Source organism: Pollicipes pollicipes, unplaced genomic scaffold (genome assembly GCF_011947565.3).
Source record: "Pollicipes pollicipes isolate AB1234 unplaced genomic scaffold, Ppol_2.1 Scaffold_4219;HRSCAF=4965_pilon_pilon_pilon, whole genome shotgun sequence".
NCBI lineage: Eukaryota > Metazoa > Arthropoda > Thecostraca > Pollicipedomorpha > Pollicipedidae > Pollicipes > Pollicipes pollicipes.
Window position 1 is genome coordinate 9,162,432 of NW_023596448.1, and position 21,489 is coordinate 9,183,920.

The window sequence follows — 21,489 nt, forward strand, 5'->3', positions numbered from 1 at the left end:
CAGGCGACCATGTCTGTTGTCGCGGCAGGCGACCATGTCTGTTGTCGCGGCAGGTGATCATGTCTGTTGTCGCGGCAGGTGATCATGTCTGTCGTCGCGGCAGGCGACCATGTCTGTTGCCGCGGCAGGTGATCATGCCTGTCATCGCGGCAGGTGATCATGCCTGTTCTATGCCTGTCATCCTACCTTGCCACAGTTGATGTACTCAACAGCCGTCTCCCGCAAGAAGAAGTAAACGTGATCGCCCATCGCGAAAGAGCTGACGAAATCCGGATCTGGAACAGAACGTGCCAGATCCAGTTACAGCAATGTAGAAACACGACACACTCAGATTCGGGTAATGCCATGCAGGTACAAAACACATGGCAATTGTGCCACCGTGCGATCAGGTCGCACACATGGCATCAGATCAGTCCGATAAGGCACCAGATATTGGTTCAAACATCACGACACCCAACAACAAACATGACATCACAGATGCCATCACATTAAACAACAGATCAGAACAGAACACAGCACGAATTCAGAGAACAATGCGCCCGGATCCGGACAGCGTAGTGCTGGGACGAGGCATGCGGCGTCTAGGCGTCGATTGATCAGTCCGGATCCGCAGTTGAACAGCCTGGGCCGGAACGGTTGTCAGGCATGGTAAGCACCGAGTCATTATCTAGTTGTCGAGATCGTGCCTCTCATTATGAGTTCAAGCATGCGAAAAAGTTCATTTGACATAATATGCACCCAAAGAGCTTCCTTTTTTGAGCCCCTGCATCCCATCAATCTTAAAGGGGGGGGGGGGGTAGGTCCACATTTGTAAAAAGTTTTGAACCGAAATAGTCATCTTGAAGATCATTCGGTGCAGTTCACAGCTCTAAGACCTTATTATGTTATTTTTTCAACTGCACGCCTGCGAAGATGTGCAGACTATCTCGGGCAGACTATTTCAATAGCATCCAGTCCTCTATGACGTCATAAAAACGTCACTTAAATCCTGCCATTTCATCAACAATGCAGTGCTCTAGGCCAAGATAAATGCAATTGTCGGGCCGTTCACATCTGGCATTCGTAAGCACAATTTCTAGATATAAAGGCCGTCAGTTGGCTCTCAAGGAATGCTTTGCAAGGCATGGTGACGCAATCAGGCAATGACGTATAACGAAACATATTTATTAAAGAAAGAAATCATGCTGTCTAGAGCAGTCTTTTCGCCTTTAATGCATACCAGTAGACATAAGTGAGTTTATCTTATCTCATATGATGCCTACTTTAATATCTCAAAATGTGGAACATTCCTTTTAAGCGATAACGCGGTGCACATATACAATAATGTCAGGTCACCGAATGGTAAAGCTGAGCCCGATGCGCGAAATCCAAATAGTTCCATGAAAACCATTTGGGACCTTCTTGACCTGGTTTCACATGCATTAAGCCAATCAAGCCGCCTTTGATGTAGTTCTACAACGCAATCCCGCGTAGTTTGTTTCGCTGCGATGCCTATCATTGACTCTTAATGTAGTGGCGGTATAGCCGTGTGCAAAAGGCGTGCTCCATGCGTTTAAAAATGGCATGTCATAGGCCACACATTTTGCTCGGTTCTGATCGATGTGTCATACAGCGTGGCTAGGGATGAGCGATATATTTTAGCCTCTCAGATGAGCCCCCTCGTGGCACAGGGACTTTTTGGGATAGAAAAAAAAGATCTCCATCAAATAATTTGCCTCTATTGGGCAGGCTGGGCAGAATAAAGGCAACTGTTACTTAAACTGATGTCCAATGACACCATTCTGTAAGGATTTCGCTTAACTCAACCGACATCATCTTCCGTTTGGCTTTGGCATGCTTTGTTTTCAAGGCAGCAAGGAGACTGATATACTAATTTTTAGTTGTATGTCCCTTTGGATACAAGATCATAGCTATTTGCCAATTTAAGTGATTGCCAGAGCACATATGCGCGGCACTCCTGTTGCTTTGGGAAGACAGTAGGCCCTGGAAAGATCAAACGACCATCACAGCACAGGATTTGAAAACGATGAACGACTTCCACGACGTGACTTTAATATCCTAATTCCTCGAAATAAGCCGTCATTGGAGCAGTCACGCGCCACACAAATGCGGTCTCCCTTCCAGGCTAGGCTCCGCGATCACAGGAGTTCCATAGGTCAAGGTTTGGGAACTGGTGGCTGAACTCATCACCCATGGGTCAGTGCGACCTTTCCTGGAAAAAGACGCACCATTGATTGGCGGGAGGGCTCGAAAGGTCGGTCGGCGGGGGCGAGGCTGGTATTCGGAACCAGCTCTATAGGTGAACTTGGGGCTCGGCACCAGCTCAAATGGTGAGCTTAGGGCCCGGCAACAGCTCAAATCGTGAGCTTAGGGCTCGGCACCAGCTCGAACGGCGAGCTTGGAGCTTGACACCAGCTCGAACGGCGAGCTTGGAGCTTGGCACCAGCTCGAATGGCGAGCTTGGAGCTTGACACCAGCTCGAATTGAGACTGGCGCTTGGTTGCTCCTCAGTGAGCTCGATGCTCGGCACCAGCCCCGAGAGTAAGTTTAGCCCTCGATTGAGACCCAGACAGTAAGTGTCTGACTGGAATAAAAAGCAAAATGGCCATATCCTGGACAGGGAGAATCCTTAAACACAGAGCCACTCTTTGGATGCGGTATGGTCCACCGTTTATTGGTAGCTTTATGGTATCTGGTCGCTGCTGATCACCCTTCGCAAGAGCAGGCACACATCGAGGCGCAGAGGCCAAGAATTACACGCTGCGCAGACACGGACCAGAGAGCCTAGTAATTACCTTTCAGCTTCCTGAGAAACGACAGGGACAAAACGTGGCATTTGGGTAGCTTGAAGATGTATTCTAGCTTTTTCGCCATACTGCTTGAGCATAGAGGTTGAAGCGCAGCTAGAGAGAGAGAGGGGGAGGGGGCACGGGTGTGCGAGGCAGGGTTTCAAGGGACGGCAAAAGAAGCAGACCCTTTGTCACATTACTTCCAAGTGGGATAGATAACTGTCTAAATCGCAGAAATGCTCGCCATGATCCGAGCGTGATGTGTGCCAGCGCCTCTAACGGGCCGAGTTGGGGCCATAAAACTGCCGGCCAGCATTCCCGGCGACAGAAACACCGCCCGCGGGCACGAGCTATCGCTTCCGACGGCAGTAGCCCGTCGCCGGCGAGCGGCTGCCCAACGGGTCACCAGCGGACGGGACCCGCCTTGCCCGGGACCGCTGGCCGCCATGTTGTCGGGCTCGACCAAGGGTGTGAAATTTAAACGCGGTGGCGGAGAGGATGCCGGTGTGGTGCTTCATTTTACAGAGTTTCAGGTTGAGGGGTTCATCTCAACTCTGTTGTGAGCCAGTCTCCTGGCCGTACTTTCAGGAAGTTGTGCTTCTCCCCGTTTTGTGACCGACAGCGCTGGGTTTAATACAATGTCAATGTGTAATGTCGAGTGAACCAGGGGATCCTCTGAAACGCCGCTCGTTAGACGCGTCGGGCGGGCTCGGACGAAGGCCGACGATAGTTAACAGAGCTTCTCACTCTGATTAAAAGATATCTAGTTAAGCCATGTGGCGGGATGTTGATTGCAAAAGTTGCCGGCTGGTCTTTCAATTTGATATCAAACTTCGGAAAATTAGGAATATTCACAGCGCATTGTTTTCCAAGAGGACGGGGTTTGTTTAAGTGGTAGTTGGCTAATCCCCGGTAGGACAGAAGTTTACTACATGGCGGTTCCTTTCTCTAAAAAAGATAGAAAGGAAGATCCATCATCTATGTGTAAAAAATCCATCTGCAATTCGGTCCGACACTGTTTAGTGCCTCAGAAGGCGCGGGTGGAGAAGTCAACCACCGCCGCGTTTTTTTTTCCACAGCACGTTTTTGGCTGACGATCACGTAATTCCCACCTCACGAAAGTCGGTCAGGCTTTCCTCGCCAATCCCTTCTTTGATGTCGGGCCAGCGAGCGTTGGCGGGCGCCCGAACACCCCTCCCCCCTCCCCCCCCCCCCCTCCCATTCCAACACTCGGCCGTCCCCCGCCTGGCGCTGCGCCCAGCACGGCATCAAGACGCCCCCCCCCCCCCCCCACCCCTCCACCCCTCACAGACGCGGGACAAACTGGCTGCATCGGCCCGTATAAACAGCGGGATGAAAGCGGCCGACGAATTTGTTGAGGGCGCGCGCCGACGCCGGCGAAAAACAGAGATTGAAACAATATTGACCTGATGTGAACGCTTGCTGGGTGACAGCGGCGGAAGGCCGAGCCGGACGAGGTTCTCTGCTGATAGAGGGCCTCGCCCTCTGCTGGCGGAGAGCCTGGGCGCTGGGAGGCCAGGTGGCGGCGGACGGACACTGGCTCATCGGACTGGGCGACCGGGCAGGGACAGAGTGCTGATAGTTGGATGTCGGCTGAAGATTACAAGACAGACCAGATAGAGATGGCCCCTGATGGCGGAGAGGCCTGGTGAAAGCTGCTGATTACGATGTCCAAGTCTCTGATGAGGGTGATGAGGATAGAGAGGGAGATCTGGTGTCAAATGATGGCGGACAAGGGCGTACGCACATAGGAGCCCCCAGAGGCACGTGTCTCCTCCGCCTCCATTACCAAATATACGGCATGTATTAAGACGATGACTCCACATACAAGACCTTTGTAAAATCCTGCGTACCTAGCTGACAGTGGGATACAATCTGAGAAGACGGGGTGTTGAAAATAGGGGAAAGGACAGAAGACAAAGTGGAAGGCCGGACGTAATCATCGGATGACGGAGAAGACGCTGGATTCCGGCTGATGATGGGATGAGTCAGAGCCGATGATGAAGATCGCTCGGACGACGGTGAGGCGAGGGAGGGGGAGGGGGGGGGGGCTGACTCGGCAGTGTATTGAGCCCCGATGAGCCACCGCATCAGCGACCGAGCTGCAGCCGCCGCCGCCGCGCCACCGCCGCCTCGGGCCATTCCCGTAATCCTATTCCGCGTTATAATGATGCTGTTACCCGGTGCCGGTCGATGGCGGCGCTAAATGATGTGGGGAGGGAGGCCGCGTGCCTCCCGCACTCTCCCTGTACCCCGCCTGACACCGGCAAGAGGCAGGGACAACCGAGCAGTGGAGCTGCACTTGTCCTGACGCACGTGCCATGTCAGCGAGGAACTCCCTCAGCATAGGAACTCAGCATAGGAACTCCCTCAGCGAGGAACTCCCTCAGCATACACGTGGATAGACCATTGAAAGAGGCGGGGACGTCCGATTTACTACTGTGCACGTGCGTGCTCCTCGCTTTCGTCCTCAGTAAGCTCGTCTTTAGAAGGGGGAAGGCTTCGGAGCGAAACGGAACTGGACCGCACAGACTGAGGGGATGGCATACCTGGCGGCCCGGAGACCAACTCGGCGCGCAAATTGTCGTCTCAGCTTGCCATCACCGAACTAACAGCACGCGCCATAGAACGTCAACAAGAGGTTATTCCTTTCACGCTCAAGCAGGCATACTTAGGCGCAGCAGCAGACAAACGCTCTAGAAACAAACATTGTTTGCAGTACAGAGCGTCAAACAAAACTAGTACCGGCGTAACTTGCCTGTGGTACAGGTTAAGTAGCGGCGTCAGGCTTTTCAGCAAGGCAATGCGATTCGTAGACAAACGCAATCTAGCGCATAATCATAAACGTAAACGACAGGCTTTTGTCGGGGCTCCTCGACTCATTTCACTGCTGTTTCACCGGTTCAAAACGTATATGATCACCGCATTACCCGAAGCCCCCGGCTGGCCGACACTGGCAATGGACCAAATGACTCGAACCGGCCGGCTCACGGATAATTTGCCTGCATAATACATCCGACGCCTCGGGCTATTTGATCACATTAAGTGCAACTGCACACACAAAAGGGCCACCGGTTCCCGAGAGACGCACGTGATGACCTCGCTGCGCCACTTTGTTGGCTCTGTAGTGGGCACGACGCGGCCCGTCGTGCTGCGGACGAACCCGAGCGAGCCGCCGAGCACGGCGAGATGTGGCCCGCATGACAGCTCCCCCCCCCCCCCTCACGGCGGGACGGCGGGGTGCGGACGAACCCGAGCGAGCCGCCGAGCACGGCGAGATGTGGCCCGCAGGACTGCCCTCCTCTCGGTGGGACGGCGGGGTGCAGAAGAACCCGGGAGAGCCGCCGAGCACGGCGAGATGCGGCCCGCATGACAGCTCCCCCCCCCCCCCCTCACGGCGGGACGGCGGGGTGCGGACGAACCCGGGAGAGCCGCCGAGCACGGCGAGATGTGACCCGCAGGACTGCCCTCCATTCGGCAGGACGACCAGGTCCTCTGGTTCGCCACGCGCTGGATCATCGGCGCTGGGACGTGGGCAGCCCCAACGGGACGGCTGCCACCGCTGGGCTGGCTCGGGGCGCCCGAGGTCTGCTGAGGTGTGCCGGCGTGATCCCCCTCGGCCCGCCTCGGCGGGGTTCTGACCGGGTGACAGGCGGTCCGGTGCGGCGGACAGTCAGCTGTCTCCTCCCCGCCGGTGCTCCCTTCCCCAAGGTGTTCAGCTGACCGCCTGCTCCAGCACCAGCTGAGCAGTCATACACCCAAGCCTTACCCAAACCCAAGGCCCATGTCACCCAAAACCTCAGTCCAATGGACGGCTCCGTTTCACGGGCGGTCGCAGACAGCCCTCTGTCAGTCACCAGCCAACGCAGCATCTCGAGCTCCCAACGCCCCGGGGTGATCGGCCCGGCCGCGGTCTGACCCAGGCCACCCCTGCTTTCCAGTGCAATTATCACTGGGCGTCCGCCGGCGACCCCGCCCAGGCCCCCTCCTTCCCAGTCCAGTATCACTGGGTGTCCGCCAGCGACCCCGCCCAGGCCCCCTCCTTCCCAGTCCAGTATCACTGGGTGTCCGCCGTCGGCCCGGCCCTGCCCCTAGCCCTGCCCCCCCCCCCCCCCCCCCCTCCTTCCCAGTCTAGTATCACTGGGTGTCCGCCGTCGGCCCGGCCCTGGCCCTGGCGGCCCTGCCCCCCCCCCCCCCCCCCCTCCCTCCCCGTCCAGTATCACTGGGCGTCCGCCGTCGGCCCGGCCCTGGCCCCCCTCCTTTCCAGTCCAGTATCACTGGGTGTCCGCCGTCGGCCCGGCCCTGGCCCCCCTCCTTTCCAGTCCAGTTATCACTGGGTGTCCGCCGGCGACCCGGCCCTGGCTCAGCCTGCACCTCGTCCCTGATCAATGTCGGGGCCGTTTGGCAGGTGGCGAGGCGGGCCGCGCACGACTGGACGTTGCGTCAAACAGCGCCCAAAGCGTGGCCGGGGCGGCGCGCTCACACGTGGGGAGGGGGGGGGGCGATGACGTCATGAACGCCTAGACCGGCGGTCCGTGTTATGAGCGAGCAAACATGGCGCCTGCGGCACGAACGTCACAAACGCGCCAAAACAACGATCACGCGGGCCAACAGACGCCGCGCCTACGTCCAAAGCAGTCAAACACACGCTAAAAGACAACTAGACAAGTAGATAGTACACAGTCCGAAGCAGTTAGACACCCGGCCGCGTTCACACCATGCAAAGCGACGCTCACGGAGGACTTCGGAGTTCAAACAGGAAAGCATTATGTTGTCACAAACGATCACGCAGCCATACGGCAATCGCATACGACGAGACGTCGACTTTGTACACGACTAAGCAAAGTTTTCTGACAGGCGAGACAGCTGGGGACTCTCAGATGCCATGGCGGATGTAAGGCACTTCTGAAGCCCTCACAAATTCTTTGCAAGTGGTCAACGTGGTGCCAAGAACAGACATACAAGCTGTCTTGACGCTGCCAGCCAGAAACATAATTCTATTTGCAATAGCCAGACGCAATAAAGTTGAAGTTGACTACATCCTCGTCAGTGAAATGTGCTGACCGTTACGTAAGCGTTATGTTTAAAGGCCCGATCCACCAGATGGCGCGCTGGAATATCCGTATGTTTAATTCACACAGCAGCTTTGAGGCCCTGTAGCGGCTAGACCCGCCCACACGCAAAAATGGCTGCTTGCTCATGGTCAGTGGTGGCGACACGAAGCGTCACACGTTATCACGACTGCGTTACTTCGAATCACCAAGACGAACAGTTCGTCAACTGGGCACAACTTACGCACCTCGCTGAGAGCCATTGAGGCAAGTTTGACCCAGGACACGCACGTAACTCCATTTAACGAGCCATAAAAGGTACGCGTATTCTGAATGCGCCGATATATGTAACTGACGTGGTGGGGACTGGTGCTGAGCCCTGCACCCCATGAGTGTCATGTGAGTTGGTCCGTGAGCGGGAGGGGACCGGTGCTGCGCCCTGTAGCCCAGCGGCGCCATGTGAGTCGGTCTGTGAGCGGGAGGGGACCGGTGCTGCGCCCTGCACCCCAGGAGTGCCATGCGAGTCGGTCTGTGAGCGGGAGGGGACCGGTGCTGCGCCCTGCACCCCAGGAGTGAGTGCCATGTGAGTTGGTCTGTGACCGGACGGCAGTCGGCAGCACAGCTCTCAGACTGCCCGCTCCGCGATCGCTAACTCCACGGATCTTAACGTGCCCCTTCAATCATTCACAGATGCTTGTCCCGTTGAGAGGTGAAGGAACATAAAAAAAGGAGTGGTCGAGTCCCATTTGTGGTTGATCGCTGATAATGTCAGCTTATCACCTTCCGCTGCATGTGAAACTTTTGGGGCGAGTTACACCCCTTTTTGTGAAAGAATAAAGGGGCACATTCACCTTGACCCCACCAGCTCTTGCACCTGCAGTCACTGATCTTGGCTATTATCGTCACACGCTCCCAGGCAGCTTGCTGAGACAACATCATTACAACATTTACACCGCACGCTGGATTCGAAACCCCGCTGTCGGGTTCAAAGTCCGGTGCGCTGCGCCGGCGCCGGCACCGGTCGGCACGTACCGTCCAGGGAGACCGTGTCCCACTTGTCGGTCCGCAGCCGGTCCCGCAGGATGAGAGGGTCCTGGCCCGAGAAGTCGGCTGCCGTGCCCACGTACAGCTGACCGTCTGTAACAGCAGGCGCCAGCGTGACGAACGGAGCGGCGAGATGGGAACGGGCACGCGGCGCGGTGCGGTCGCGCTGGAGCAGCGGAAGCGGAGCGATCGAAGAGATGGGAACGGGCACGCGGCGCGGTGCGGCCGCGCTGGGGTCGAAGACGCGACGTGAGCAACGATAGGTTTCGGTACATCCACGCTGAGAACAGGCTGCGGTTCAAAACAGCAGACCTGTACCGCAATCACCATACTGGCAACGCTCTCTGTGCGCCACTCGGTTTAAGTTACTCATTTTTTCGGATGCTGTGGGACCCAAAACCATTGATGCTCTGGAATAATCGAGCTATTTGATCGCAAATCCCCAACGGGTCTTTGCGTTCAGAGGTAAAGTTGCATATTGGATCTTTGATCATGTATCTGATATGCATTTACATGAATCTGCAACCCTGCGATTAAACACATTGCCGCTAAGTTAAATAAATAACCAAAAATAACAAATTGACATGTTGGATCGCGTAACATCAATGATGATGGATCACTTTAAATCCTGCGTAACTATGATCCGAAGTTCGTAACTTAAGATATGAGGGTGGTTTGGTTAGAGGGGAGGGGGGGGGGACTGAAATTGCACGAAACGTAACATGAGGCGGTGAAAGTGTAATCTGCGCAAACATGTCATGGCTGGGGAGAATTTTAGCAAGCACCGAAATCACTTGAAAAGCGTCAAGCTGGGCCGAAACAGAAAGCAAGCGGGGATTGCACAGCATGAGAGCGGCCAGCGCGAGAGACAGCGGTCTTTATTACAAGGGGGCGACTAGCGCGAGAGACAGCTGTCTGCGCTAGGGCGGGACGACCAGTGCGAGAGATAGCGGTCTTTACCACAGACAGCGGTCTACATTAGAGCGGAACGACCAGTGCGAGAGACAGCGGTTTAAACTACAGCCGGACGACCAGTGCGAGAGACAGCTGTCTACGCTAGGGCGGGACGACCAGTGCGAGAGACTGCGGTGTACGCTAAAGCGCGACGACCAGTGCGAGAGACAGCGGTCTACGCTAGGACGGGACGACCAGTGCAAGAGACAGCGGTCTACGCTAGGGCGGGACGACCAGTGCGGGAGACAACTGTCCACGCTAGGGCGGGACGACCAGTGCGAGAGACAGCAGTCTACGCTAGGGCGGGACGACCAGCGCGAGAGACAGCTGTCTACGCTAGAGCGGGATGACCAGTGCGAGAGACAGCGGTCTACACTAGGGCGGGACGACCAGTGCGAGAGACAGCTGTCCACGCTAGGGCGGGACGACCAATGCGAGAGACAGCGGCCTACGCTAGGGCGGGACGACCAGTGCGAGAGACAGCGGTCTACACTAGGGCGGGACGAACAATGCGAGAGACAGCTGTCCACGCTAGGGCGGGACGACCAGTGCGAGAGACAGCGGTCTACACTAGGGCGGGACGACCAGTGCGAGAGACAGCCGTTTACGCTAGGGCGGGGCGACAGGTCCACGGGTCAGTTTGGAATTAGGACAAATGTTTAGCACGATGGTCGCGGAAAAAGACTGATGTAGAATCAAAATACCGGAACTTCTGGGAAGGTTTGCCAGCAGCTTCGTCAATGGTCGCACGGTACATAAATCACCGAGTGTAACGCGCATGCCACACGGCAGTAAACATGCATTCAAAAGAAGATATGGTGAGCGGTAGGATGAACCAATTAGGGCTAATTCTACTAAGCGAGTCGTGTCAAGCAAACATAATTTCATGTGAACATATTCGTCGATCGCGTGCTTGGCAACAATAGCGACATTGTTTACGCCTTGGAAAGTCCGTACACCGACGGAAGTCACGGATCTAGCTCTTCCTTGCTGCTAGAGCTATTAAAGAAATTGGGCCCAACAAAACAAGCTTTCCAATTGCAACGCCTGAAGACGCTTCAACAAAATATCTTCGAACGAATCCGACAAAGCTGTAGGTAGACTTAAGTACCCAAGCATAGAGCAAAACTACAAGCAGCTCCACGGCGCCTCAGCCTGCGACAGAATGACTAACGCCGAGACCCCCTGCCGACCCCCCCCCCCCCCCCATTGACCCCCTGACGACCCCCGAGACTCCCTCCGACGCATTGCCAGTGGATACCATCATCACCAATCAATGTCCCGACAGCAGGAGCGGTCTGCTTGGACACAGCTGTCAACAGGAGTCGCCAGCCTGATAACGCAATCACAGCACTTCATGGGATTACGCTAATGCCCCGAGGGTCGGTTTCTCCGACAGCTGTCAATATTAGCACTGCTCCACGGCCAAAGATAACCGTCGTCACGACCCTCGCGGACTGTCCTGCCCACACCACGACCTTGGAACCGAGCTAGCACAAAAACTCAGCGTGGATCGCACCGCCCTGTGTGAAACTCGCCACATCCAGACAAAGGTGAATGGAACTTACATGGTAAAAAGTGTCGTTTCGTGACATGACACAGCCGGCCTTCCCAAGGGCAAATGCACGCAGCGCTTAGCGATCATTTTGCGCTGTTCGGCAGAGCAACTCAAGGCGGGCGTATGCTCCCGCTTTCCTGGATATCTGAGCCCGCAAACGCACCCTATTTGGGCGGCGCCAGTATGCAGTATAGCTGTGCTCATTAGTCAATAGTGACTGACCAGCTCGAAAAACAGCGTGCACGCTTCGCAGCTGTTGGCGCGGTGCGCACGGATGGGTCGGACTCCTGAGTCATTGTACTCGTGCCAGTCTCACCAGAGTCTTCAATAGTGGTGTTTAAAAAGCGGAGAAATTCAGGGCGAATTAAAGCTGAGGAGGGCCGTGACCAGCTCAGCTGAGCGGCTAGACTTTGGACACGCCGCCCCCACGGCGGGTGCAGGTCTGCTGCGCCGGGTGCGCTCGACAGCGATAGACGTCCACGCCTGCTGTGTCTGGTGCACCCGGCAGCGGCAGACCGGTAGACGTCCACGCCTGCTGTGTCTGGTGCACCCGGCAGCGGTAGACCGGTAGACGTCCACGCCTGCTGTGTCTGGTGCACCCGGCAGCGGTGGACCGGTAGACGTCCACGCCTGCTGTGTCTGGTGCACCCGGCAGCGGTAGACCGGTAGACGTCCACGCCTGCTGTGTCTGGTGCACCCGGCAGCGGTGGACCGGTAGACGTCCACGCCTGCTGTGTCTGGTGCACCCGGCAGCGGTGGACCGGTAGACGTCCACGCCTGCTGTGTCTGGTGCACCCGGCAGCGGTGGACCGGTAGACGTCCACGCCTGCTGTGTCTGGTGCACCCGGCAGCGGTGGACCGGTAGACGTCCACGCCTGCTGTGTCTGGTGCACCCGGCAGCGGTGGACCGGCAGACTCCGGGCCTGCTGTGTCTAGTGCACCAGGCAGCGGTGGACCGGTAGACATCCACGCCTGCTGTGTCTGGTGCAACCGGCAGCGGTGGACCGGTAGACTCCGAGCCTGCTGTGTCTGGTGCACCCGGCAGCGGTGGACCGGTAGACTCCGGGCCTGCTGTGTCTGGTGCGCCCGGCAGCGGTGGACCGGTAGACGTCCACGCCTGCTGTGTCTGGTGCACCCGGCAGCGGTGGACCGGTAGACTCCGAGCCTGCTGTGTCTGGTGCACCCGGCAGCGGTGGACCGGTAGACTCCGAGCCTGCTGTGTCTGGTGCACCCGGCAGCGGTGGACCGGTAGACATCCACGCCTGCTGTGTCTAGTGCACCCGGCAGCGGTGGACCGGTAGACTCCGAGCCTGCTGTGTCTGGTGCAACCGGCAGCGGCAGACCGGTAGACGTCCACGCCTGCTGTGTCTGGTGCACCCGGCAGCGGTGGACCGGTAGACTCCGGGCCTGCTGTGTCTGGTGCGCCCGGCAGCGGTGGACCGGTAGACGTCCACGCCTGCTGTGTCTGGTGCACCAGGCAGCGGTGGACCGGTAGACTCCGGGCCTGCTGTGTCTGGTGCACCCGGCAGCGGTGGACCGGTAGACGTCCACGCCTGCTGTGTCTGGTGCACCCGGCAGCGGTGGACCGGTAGGCGTCCGGGCCTACCGCGCCGTCTGACATTTCGCTATCACCGTAGTCAGGCACGCTATGCCACCGTCTTGGGTGGCCATTCGTGTCTGTTTGAGGGGAGGCGTCGGCCAACGTTTATATCGGATTGATTGCTCTGATTGGGAGCATGGAGCTATAAAAACTGGCTCAGCGTTATTGTAAAGAAAAAGCTGGACACGCTTTTTTGAGGATGTGGCCGCCCCTATTCCATGGACGGGCGGCTCTCATTCCATGACGCTACGCTCTCGCTTGTCATCATGCTCGTCATCATGCTCCACCGTCGCCCGTCACCATGAAGCTCCGCCCTCGCTCGTTACCGTGCTCTGCCCTCGCTCGTCATCATGCTCTGCCGTCGCCCGTCACCATGAAGCTCCGCCCTCGCTCGTTACCGTGCTCTGCCCTCGCTCGTCATCATGCTCCACCGTCGCCCGTCACCATGAAGCTCCGCCCTCGCTCGTTACCGTGCTCTGCCCTCGCTCGTCATCATGCTCTGCCCTTCTAGGGTTAGAGGTCATGGAAAACGTGCTGCGCTAGTATTCGTCAATGCACCTGGGCAACCGCGCACCCTGACACACCACTGCGGGAAGGGTCTTAACATTGCAGCGCACTGTATTGCACTAGGGCACGCTAGAACCGGCGGTTACTGCAATGTCTGGCATTCTTCTGTTACGGGACCCGAAGCCACACATCCTGTGTCGGCATATTATTCACTTTGAAATGGCCAAGATGGTGGCAGCGAGGAGCTTTGGGCCAGTCTTCCCCAACTCTGGCAACATTTATAGTGGCGTTGCACGACAAAAACCGCCAAACAAAAGAACTCTAAAATCTGAAAGTCACGTCCCCCTCCATCTTCCGATATCGCCCGCGATCCACCGTCACTATTGCAGTCTCCGCATACTGCACCGCATGACGCCGCACCGTTCCAGGGGCCAGATACTGTGCCGGCGACAGCAGCGTCGTCCCAGGGGCCCGAGATACTGTACCGCCTGACACCGGCACCCGCTGTCGTTATTCAGCCGGAGATCGATCGTCGGAGGTCAGGAGGACGGTGTGGCCGTACATCGGCACGTTCGCCACGGCCGACAGCAGTCAGTCGAGCGTCCAGCCCCTGCACCGGACAGCCCCGACACCGCCGGTCGCTGGGGGAAGCGGAAGCCGGCGTGGGCGGCGGCCTTGCCACCGTGTCTTGTTCGCGGGAACCAGACACGGTGAAAAAACCTCGGTATTTCATTTTACCCTGCTCACATCGCAAAGCAATTTAAGGAATGCGGCAATCATATGGCTCTATCAACTGCCAGTGACCACAGCAAAAGCCGGATATCAAACTCGGTACCGCTAGATCGCGGCTCTTCTCAGGTCTTCGTCTCAGGTCCTGCCGTTACTGCTGCGACAGCTGTCGCGACTGCTGCACGCCCTGCCGTCGTCGGGCGCGACATTCGCGCTTCTCCCCCTATCCTCACGCTCCCGCGCCCGCTTGCCGAAGATTGCGTCGCCACGCAAAATCGCGAAGCACGTGTCCGTCTGAGTCAGAGCTCGCGCCGCCTGAGCCAGGATCAACTGTGCGGCGAGAGGGGCGACGCGTCCGCACCGCGCCGGGCTCCCTCGCCCTCATCCGCACCCGCGCCGGGCCCCCTCGCCCTCACCGCCACCGACTGGTGACGGATGACGGCCCGCGCCGCGGGCGGGCCCCGGCGGCGCCCCGACGATTGCCCCCGGGCGACGGCCGACCCGCCGCGTGAGAGTTACTCGGCGGCGCGCCCAAAACAAAGAGGCCGCCGCGACGAAGCAAGGGCCACCCGCCGCCCGCGTGCGAGCGGCAAGTATAAATATGTATGAATGACTTGGCGAGGACTTATGCAAATGTCGCGCTGCCCGGAAAATTAAAAGCGGCGGCGGTTGACGTTAACGATTTGGCGCCTGCCGCTCCGTCGGCGGGAGGGTGGAGAAAGATGAGATGAAGGCGATGCGCCCCGGCCTGTCACCGTTATCGAGATCTGGATCCACCCGTTGGCCGTCACTCTCTAGCATCCAGTGATCGGTGGTAATAGTGATCTTGGTGACGATATGCGTCTGCATTACCTAATCAGCGCGTACTAGTACCAAAGCAGGGCTCGGATTTGCCGTTCAGTCTTTCCTTTGGTTTGTGATGCCCATCTTTCGTAAGCCGTGCTCCTTGCCGGTATTCGTCAAGGCGTCGCGTCACGTCCGAGGCTCCCACGGACTGTGGCGAAGCCCAGAAACCTTTCAATGACGACTTGTACTTTTTTGCATTTAGGTCATTGCAGAAACCCTCCACGCTCCAAACTGTAAAAAACCTTTAAGTTATGCAACCATCTTTAACACACAGCTCTTTGCTGTGTTGATGCTTCAAAATATTGTCCCGAGTACTTCATCAGTGTTCCGATCCTTTACACTATTTCCCGATGTGGTGCAGCTACGGTGGTGACGTACACATTAAGCCGTAAGACAACGCGTACCCTGCTGAGCCTTGGCACCATTTTATCTCTATCTCCCGACAATACTTTAACAGTCGTCCAGCGGTCAGGGGCGATATATAGGTATCGGGCTCCCCGGGTCGCCCGCAGTGAGATCGACATGGCCCGCTGCACGTCATCAGAGCAGGCGCCTCCCTTCCTGCCGGCCGACCAGCCTTTCCGGAACGGAGGCGCCCCCGGCGATATTCAGCACGTCACGCGCCACGCCCTCCCCTGGCTTCCCCTCCGACGTAGCACACTGCTGGGCGCCCGGGGCGAGCCAGTCCGAACAGGGGCGGATCCAGCGCCACAGCGCGGGGGATGTGGGAGTTCCGTAAAAGCAACGTGTTGGCTACCGCAAAAGCCGGGCGTAGAACAACAACAAAAATGACGCCCTTTTTTTGACGTCTGGGGAGGTCGGCCTCTACCCCGACCCCTCCTCTCCCGGAGTCCGCCGGTGTCGGCCCCCCTCCGGAGCCGTGGAGGCGGCCACGCAACGTCGACAACAGCGCGGATATACGGGCCCGGAGGCCACGCCCCGCGGCAATAAGTCTCCGAAACGGGCCGGGGCCGGCGGCCGCTGCGCCGGGGATTTGCCGGGCGGCGTCCCGCCAGCGCCGCCCGTCGGCCGCTCAGAAGACGGAATATTGAACAGGCGATAAGCAGCCATATTTCAGAGGCGCGCGCGCCCAGGGAGCGCCGATGAGCGCGGCTGCGGCGCGCGCGCTCGGTGGCTGGAAACAGCGATACCGCGCTAATGAGGCCGGCCCAGACCCGCGCGCAGACCGCGGCGCGCAGCTAGGCGAGTTTTAATATCGGCGTTTTTCGTCGCGTCTGCCGGCTTCGGCGTGCGTCAAGTGGCTGGCTCGGCCGCCGCTTTTGTGCTCGTGATAAGGCCTGAAAAATCACAGCCTGGGGAATGTTAATATCGCGGGTGAGGGGCACCCGCGTCAGCGGGCAATAAGCTCATCAACTTCCCCGCTCGTTCAGTGCAGCAGTCGCCCCCCCCCCCCCCCCGCTCCCTCCCCGTTCCCAGCCCCTCACCCCGACGCTGGCGTGACTCATTGACTTTTTAAACGGCAACGTCAACTGGCAAATTAGCGTTAAGTTCCCGTAAATTTCGCAAACGCACTGCAAACACGGGCTGCTACCGGCATAACTCGCCGGGGCGTCCGTCGCCGCTCTGCCCCCAGCTATTGGCGTGAACAACGGCCTCCCCTCCCCGACACAGTGGTGCGGTCGTGTGCTGGGGCGGGGAGTGTACATGTGCCCGCTGTCACGACATCGCGGCAGGAGGTGAAAGGGGGTGGGGGGTATGGCGTCGTGGCGCTGAAGTGTTCGCATAGTTGACAAAGCGATGCAGTGGTGAGAAATTCGCCTGATTCTTCAGCTGTTCTTCGGCTCTCGTCTGTGTCGTCTGTGCGTCTGTCGTCTGTTTCCCCTCTCATACGTCCTCCCAGAACAGAACAAGCCACCTCGTAAGCAGCATCCGATGACCGCTTATTTGAAACGTCACCGTCCGTCATCGTCGAACTCTCAATTCATCCGATGTAATGTATGAATATGGGTTCAAGCGCAGATTCAAATCATATTCCCGCCGGTATTCGGTGCTACTGATGCCGCTTCAAACGGCACTCGGGGCATTGCATATTCATGTCCTTTCGCACCATCAATCATACTGGATCAGTGGTAGCACATTCATGTTAAATTCGAATCCATCTAGCACTGCTATAAGATAGCGAATTTGGTCGAAAATGACCATGTCGTACAGTAATGAGGACATTCAATGCTGTAGCATGACGATCATGAAAGCAATTGGCGGGCTACAGTGAAATGAGCAGACATCGTATTTACAGGTAGGCTGTTATTATCCTTTAATGTCAGCTTTATTAAACACGAATCACGCTCAAAAGGAACCTAGGAAAACTTGGACGACGGGGGTACGAAAGAACAAACACAATTCGAGATCCTGTTGATGGCTGTTGGTATGTACGTCGCATAGGGTGGTCGTAGCCTACGCTTGTTGGAGCAGGAATCAGCCGGCGCTTTAGACAGTCTTAGGATGATTGAAGTGTCAGTAATACAGCGCATATAAACCGCTATCAACTTTTAAGTAAATTAAAGCTATCATATGTTATCAGCCGCTGGCCATCGATCATACTAGGGCTAACACGTGTTGAGTAAACAAGCTTAAGTTCACAAAGCCACCAAGGCCTATATGTGTGCCTGCTGTGAGCGTGCAGTGCGATCCGGCAGGCGCCCACGCCCGTCGCGTCTCGGGTCATTCGTTGCAGGCGCTGGGACATCGGTCACCACACGTACCCACGTATGTGCTGGTGCTGTTGTGGATGGGCGAGTGGGGGCAGAAGCCCACGCCGTGCTCCTCCTGACGCGGCTCCAGCTGGTAACCATCCTCCTGCGGACAGAGAGACAGGTCAGCCGCAAGTCGTCGCTCTCCCCCAGGTCACAGGCCATCGAAGGCCATCAAGTGCTCACGGGCAGGTCAGAATTCGGACGCATACGGCTCTGGCAACACACAAACGCCGAAGGAACGGTACACTTATGAAGTTTTATTGGTGGGGTTTCACAACTACGTAATCCTGTTGGCGGGGTTCACGTGATTGCATTCAGAATGCTTCTTTCGGGTCAGTGAACACCTGACGCGGCGTTCGCAGGTTGTACGCTCTATCGAGTGCGACTGGCATGCTTTGCCGATAAAATCTGACGCAAGATATCGGGTCCTGTAAGCACGCCACATTCCGTGCGTGGACCACACCGCTCGCTGATGATACTGCACATGAACCGCGCCGTTCCCGGATGATACCGCACGTGAACTGCGCCGCTCGCGGATGATGCTGCACATGAACCGCGCCGCTCGCGGATGATACCGCACGTGAACCGTGCCGCCGCGGATGATACCGCACGTCAACTGCGCCGCCGCGGATGATACTGCGCATGAACCGCACCGCTCGCGGATGCTGCCGCACGTCAGTACCTGCGTGCTCCTCTAACAAAGACCGGCGCGTCACTGCCGACGCGTCAGCATTGCCCTGCCGGCAGCGCATGGCGGCCGGGGAGCGAAGGCGTGACGGCTGCCCTAGCGGACGTGCGAGGGCGACGACTACCCCTAACGGACGAGCGCGGCCACCGGCAGCAAACAACGGCCGTAAAATAAGACCTCAAGAAGTAATGTGGCACGGCAGACCTCATTAGGAAGCATCACGTCCTGCTGATAAGACCCGCTGGAAAACGACCCGTAATAACGAAGGAGAGCGCCCTATCGCGGCAGTTCGTGCGCGGAAAAACAGAGTAAACACATTACGGCGCAAAACGATGGCAAATGCACGCCTGGCTGCGTCTGTCGGCAGTTCTGTCGGCTGGCCTGACGTCTGTTTCCAGCTGGCGGTCGAGCGGTGAGGCTCGTCAGCGGCCCGGCCGGCGCGGGCCGGCGGTCGATGCCCCGTCAAAGAGCGGCGCACCTCAGTCCGGCCAGCAGCACAGAGCCCGCCACCATCGCCACAAGGGCATGCACGGCGGCCGTGCTCGTCAAATGGCGGCTGTGCTCGTCACCTGGCGGTCGTGGTCGTCACATGGTGACTGTGCTCGTCACATGGCGGTCGTGCTCGCTACATGGTGACCGTGCCCGTTGCATATTATTCGTGTTCGTTACATTGCGGCTGTGCTCGTCACATGGCGGCCGTGCTCGTTACAAATTAGTCGTGTTCATCACATGATGGCCGTGCTCGTCACATGGTGGCCGTGCTCGTTACATATCAGCCGTGCTTCTCACATGGCGAGCGTGGTCGCCACATGGCGGCCGTGCTCGCTACAAATCGGTCGTGCTGGTCACATGGCGACTGTGCTCGTCACAGATCAGCCGTGCTCGTCACATGGCAACCGTGGTCGCCACATGGCGGCCGTGCTCGTCACATGGTAAACGTGCTCGTCACATGGCGACTGCGCTCGTCACAGATCAGCCGTGTTCGTCACATGACGAAGTGGTCTCCGCACGGTGGCCGTGTTCGTTACATAAAGGTCGTGCTCGCCACATGGTGGTCGTCTTCGGACAGAAATGGTAGTGGTGGACATGAACCGAAGGCTGAAAGCTTCGATCAGCCAAATGTGAATGCAGTGAGTAGCCAGAATGCATATCGCACGAAGGTGGTCAAGTTGACGGCGTGAGATGAGAATGCTTCAGCAGTCTGTCAATACCATAGAAGGAATCCATTTGACGTTTGGCAGAAACAAGGATAGTGACGCGCATGACGCGCGTGACGCGCGCACAAAACGCGCACAAAGAGCGAGTTTTCAGTGTGCTGACCCACCAAGACCAGCAGTACTTTCGAAGAAACCCACAACATGAAAAGAAGAGAGCTTGGCCTACAAAGGACACGAGCAAAAAGATGCTTTCCCAGCAGAGCGAATTTGTCCCTCCATCTAGCGAACGGCGAAGTAATTTCCCCAGGGCGGCTAGTTGGCGGGAGGACCCGGCCGGGCCTTACCCCGATATTATGGGGCGCCCGGGCGCGTGGGCGTCTGAGAAATACTCAGAATAGCGCGTGAAGGCGCCTCCCATGGGGCGTAACTTCCCGAGAAAAGCGCACGGCCTGGACATAACTCGAGCCAAATCTGGGCTTTGTGTCCGACCGCGCACAGAAGCAGTGAAATATTCTCGAGCGGAGAAAAGGAATTCAGCGTCGCTCACGAGGACGGTGCTGCTCTGGCACCGTCCTCATATTTATGTCGTGACGAGGCGGGGCGGCGACACCGAACGAGCGCAGCACATCCACGGCGACTCTCATCAGCCTCGCTTTGGAGCACATCTCAGCCAGCGACCCCCAGCTCATTTCCATCGGTCAACAGCTGTAAAAGAAGCAGCTTCGCTGTTCGGAACGGTAAATTGGTCTCCCAGAGAGCGAGAGATGACGGTAAGAGCAAAGCAAATGACGTAATGCGTGGGGAACAGAACTCCTTGGAAATGACCGGCGCTCTCAGGTGGTCACGGCCTGGTGTCACCGCGTGACGTCACGGTCTGGTGTCACCGCGTGACGTCACGGTCTGGTGTCAACGCGTGACGTCACGGTCTGGTGTCAACGCGTGATTCCCAGCGGTAGTGTTTATCATGTTCGAACCACTGCAGGGGCCTGACACCAACGCCACGTAAAGTTGCGATCTTTTTTGTCAGACACAACTTCCACGACGCAATGCTTAAAGGAAGTGTTTCGCATGTCTATGGGGCTTTGAGTTGAAACGCCAATCTTGGAGATTATTCGGTGCAGTTCACAGCCCTGGCCTTGTTACGACCTAAGCCCCTCTAGTTTCTGAGCTAGCGCCCGCGAAGATGGGGAGACTATTTCGGGGAGATTATTTCAATGTCGCCATGGCATTCATGACGTTATAAAAACGCCATTAAAATTCTGTCATTCCACAGTCATGCGGCGATCACGGCCAGGAAAAATATAATGATCGAGTCGTTCATATCTGACGTTCGTGAGCATTATTTCCAGATATAGCGGCCGTCAGTTGGCTCTCAATCAATGTTGTGCAAGTTACGACGACGAAATCAAACAAAGACGCATCGAAGGGGATATTTACTATACAGAGAAATTGTGCTGTCCACAGAGGTCTGCTCTACTTAAAGGTATAGCAAAAATTATAAGTGAGCTTGTTTTATCACATCTGATCCCTGCTTCAATATTTTCAAACGAGAAACATTCCCTTCCAAGAACACCTCGAAGACCACCACAAAGGGCTGCACAATGTACAATGGTAGTACAGGCCAGCCGATTACAGGGCACCTGTGGAGACCAAATCAACGCCAAGGCAGCAGTCCTTGATTGATTTCGATCGTTGATATCGCACCACGCGTATTTGGCACAGCGAAAAAAAGTTGTGTTTTGTTATGACAACCACGGCCAGGCGCATCATCGCGGTTTTGCCTCCCATTTTGTCGACTGACTAGCTCCAGCTCAGCCACTAGCTCTAGTAA

At 57.1% G+C, this 21,489-nt stretch overlaps 1 protein-coding gene across 1 annotated transcript in view; it reads right to left on the reverse strand.

Moving 5' to 3' along the window:
- Positions 1–21,489, reverse strand: part of LOC119095777 (semaphorin-1A) — a gene marked incomplete at its 3' end in the record, with an annotated part of 76,013 nt that overhangs the window by 15,329 nt on the left and 39,195 nt on the right. The window contains 3 exon segments of the mRNA XM_037218632.1: positions 187–275; positions 8,894–8,998; positions 17,823–17,916. Coding sequence (XP_037074527.1) covers positions 187–275; positions 8,894–8,998; positions 17,823–17,916 — 288 coding nt within the window.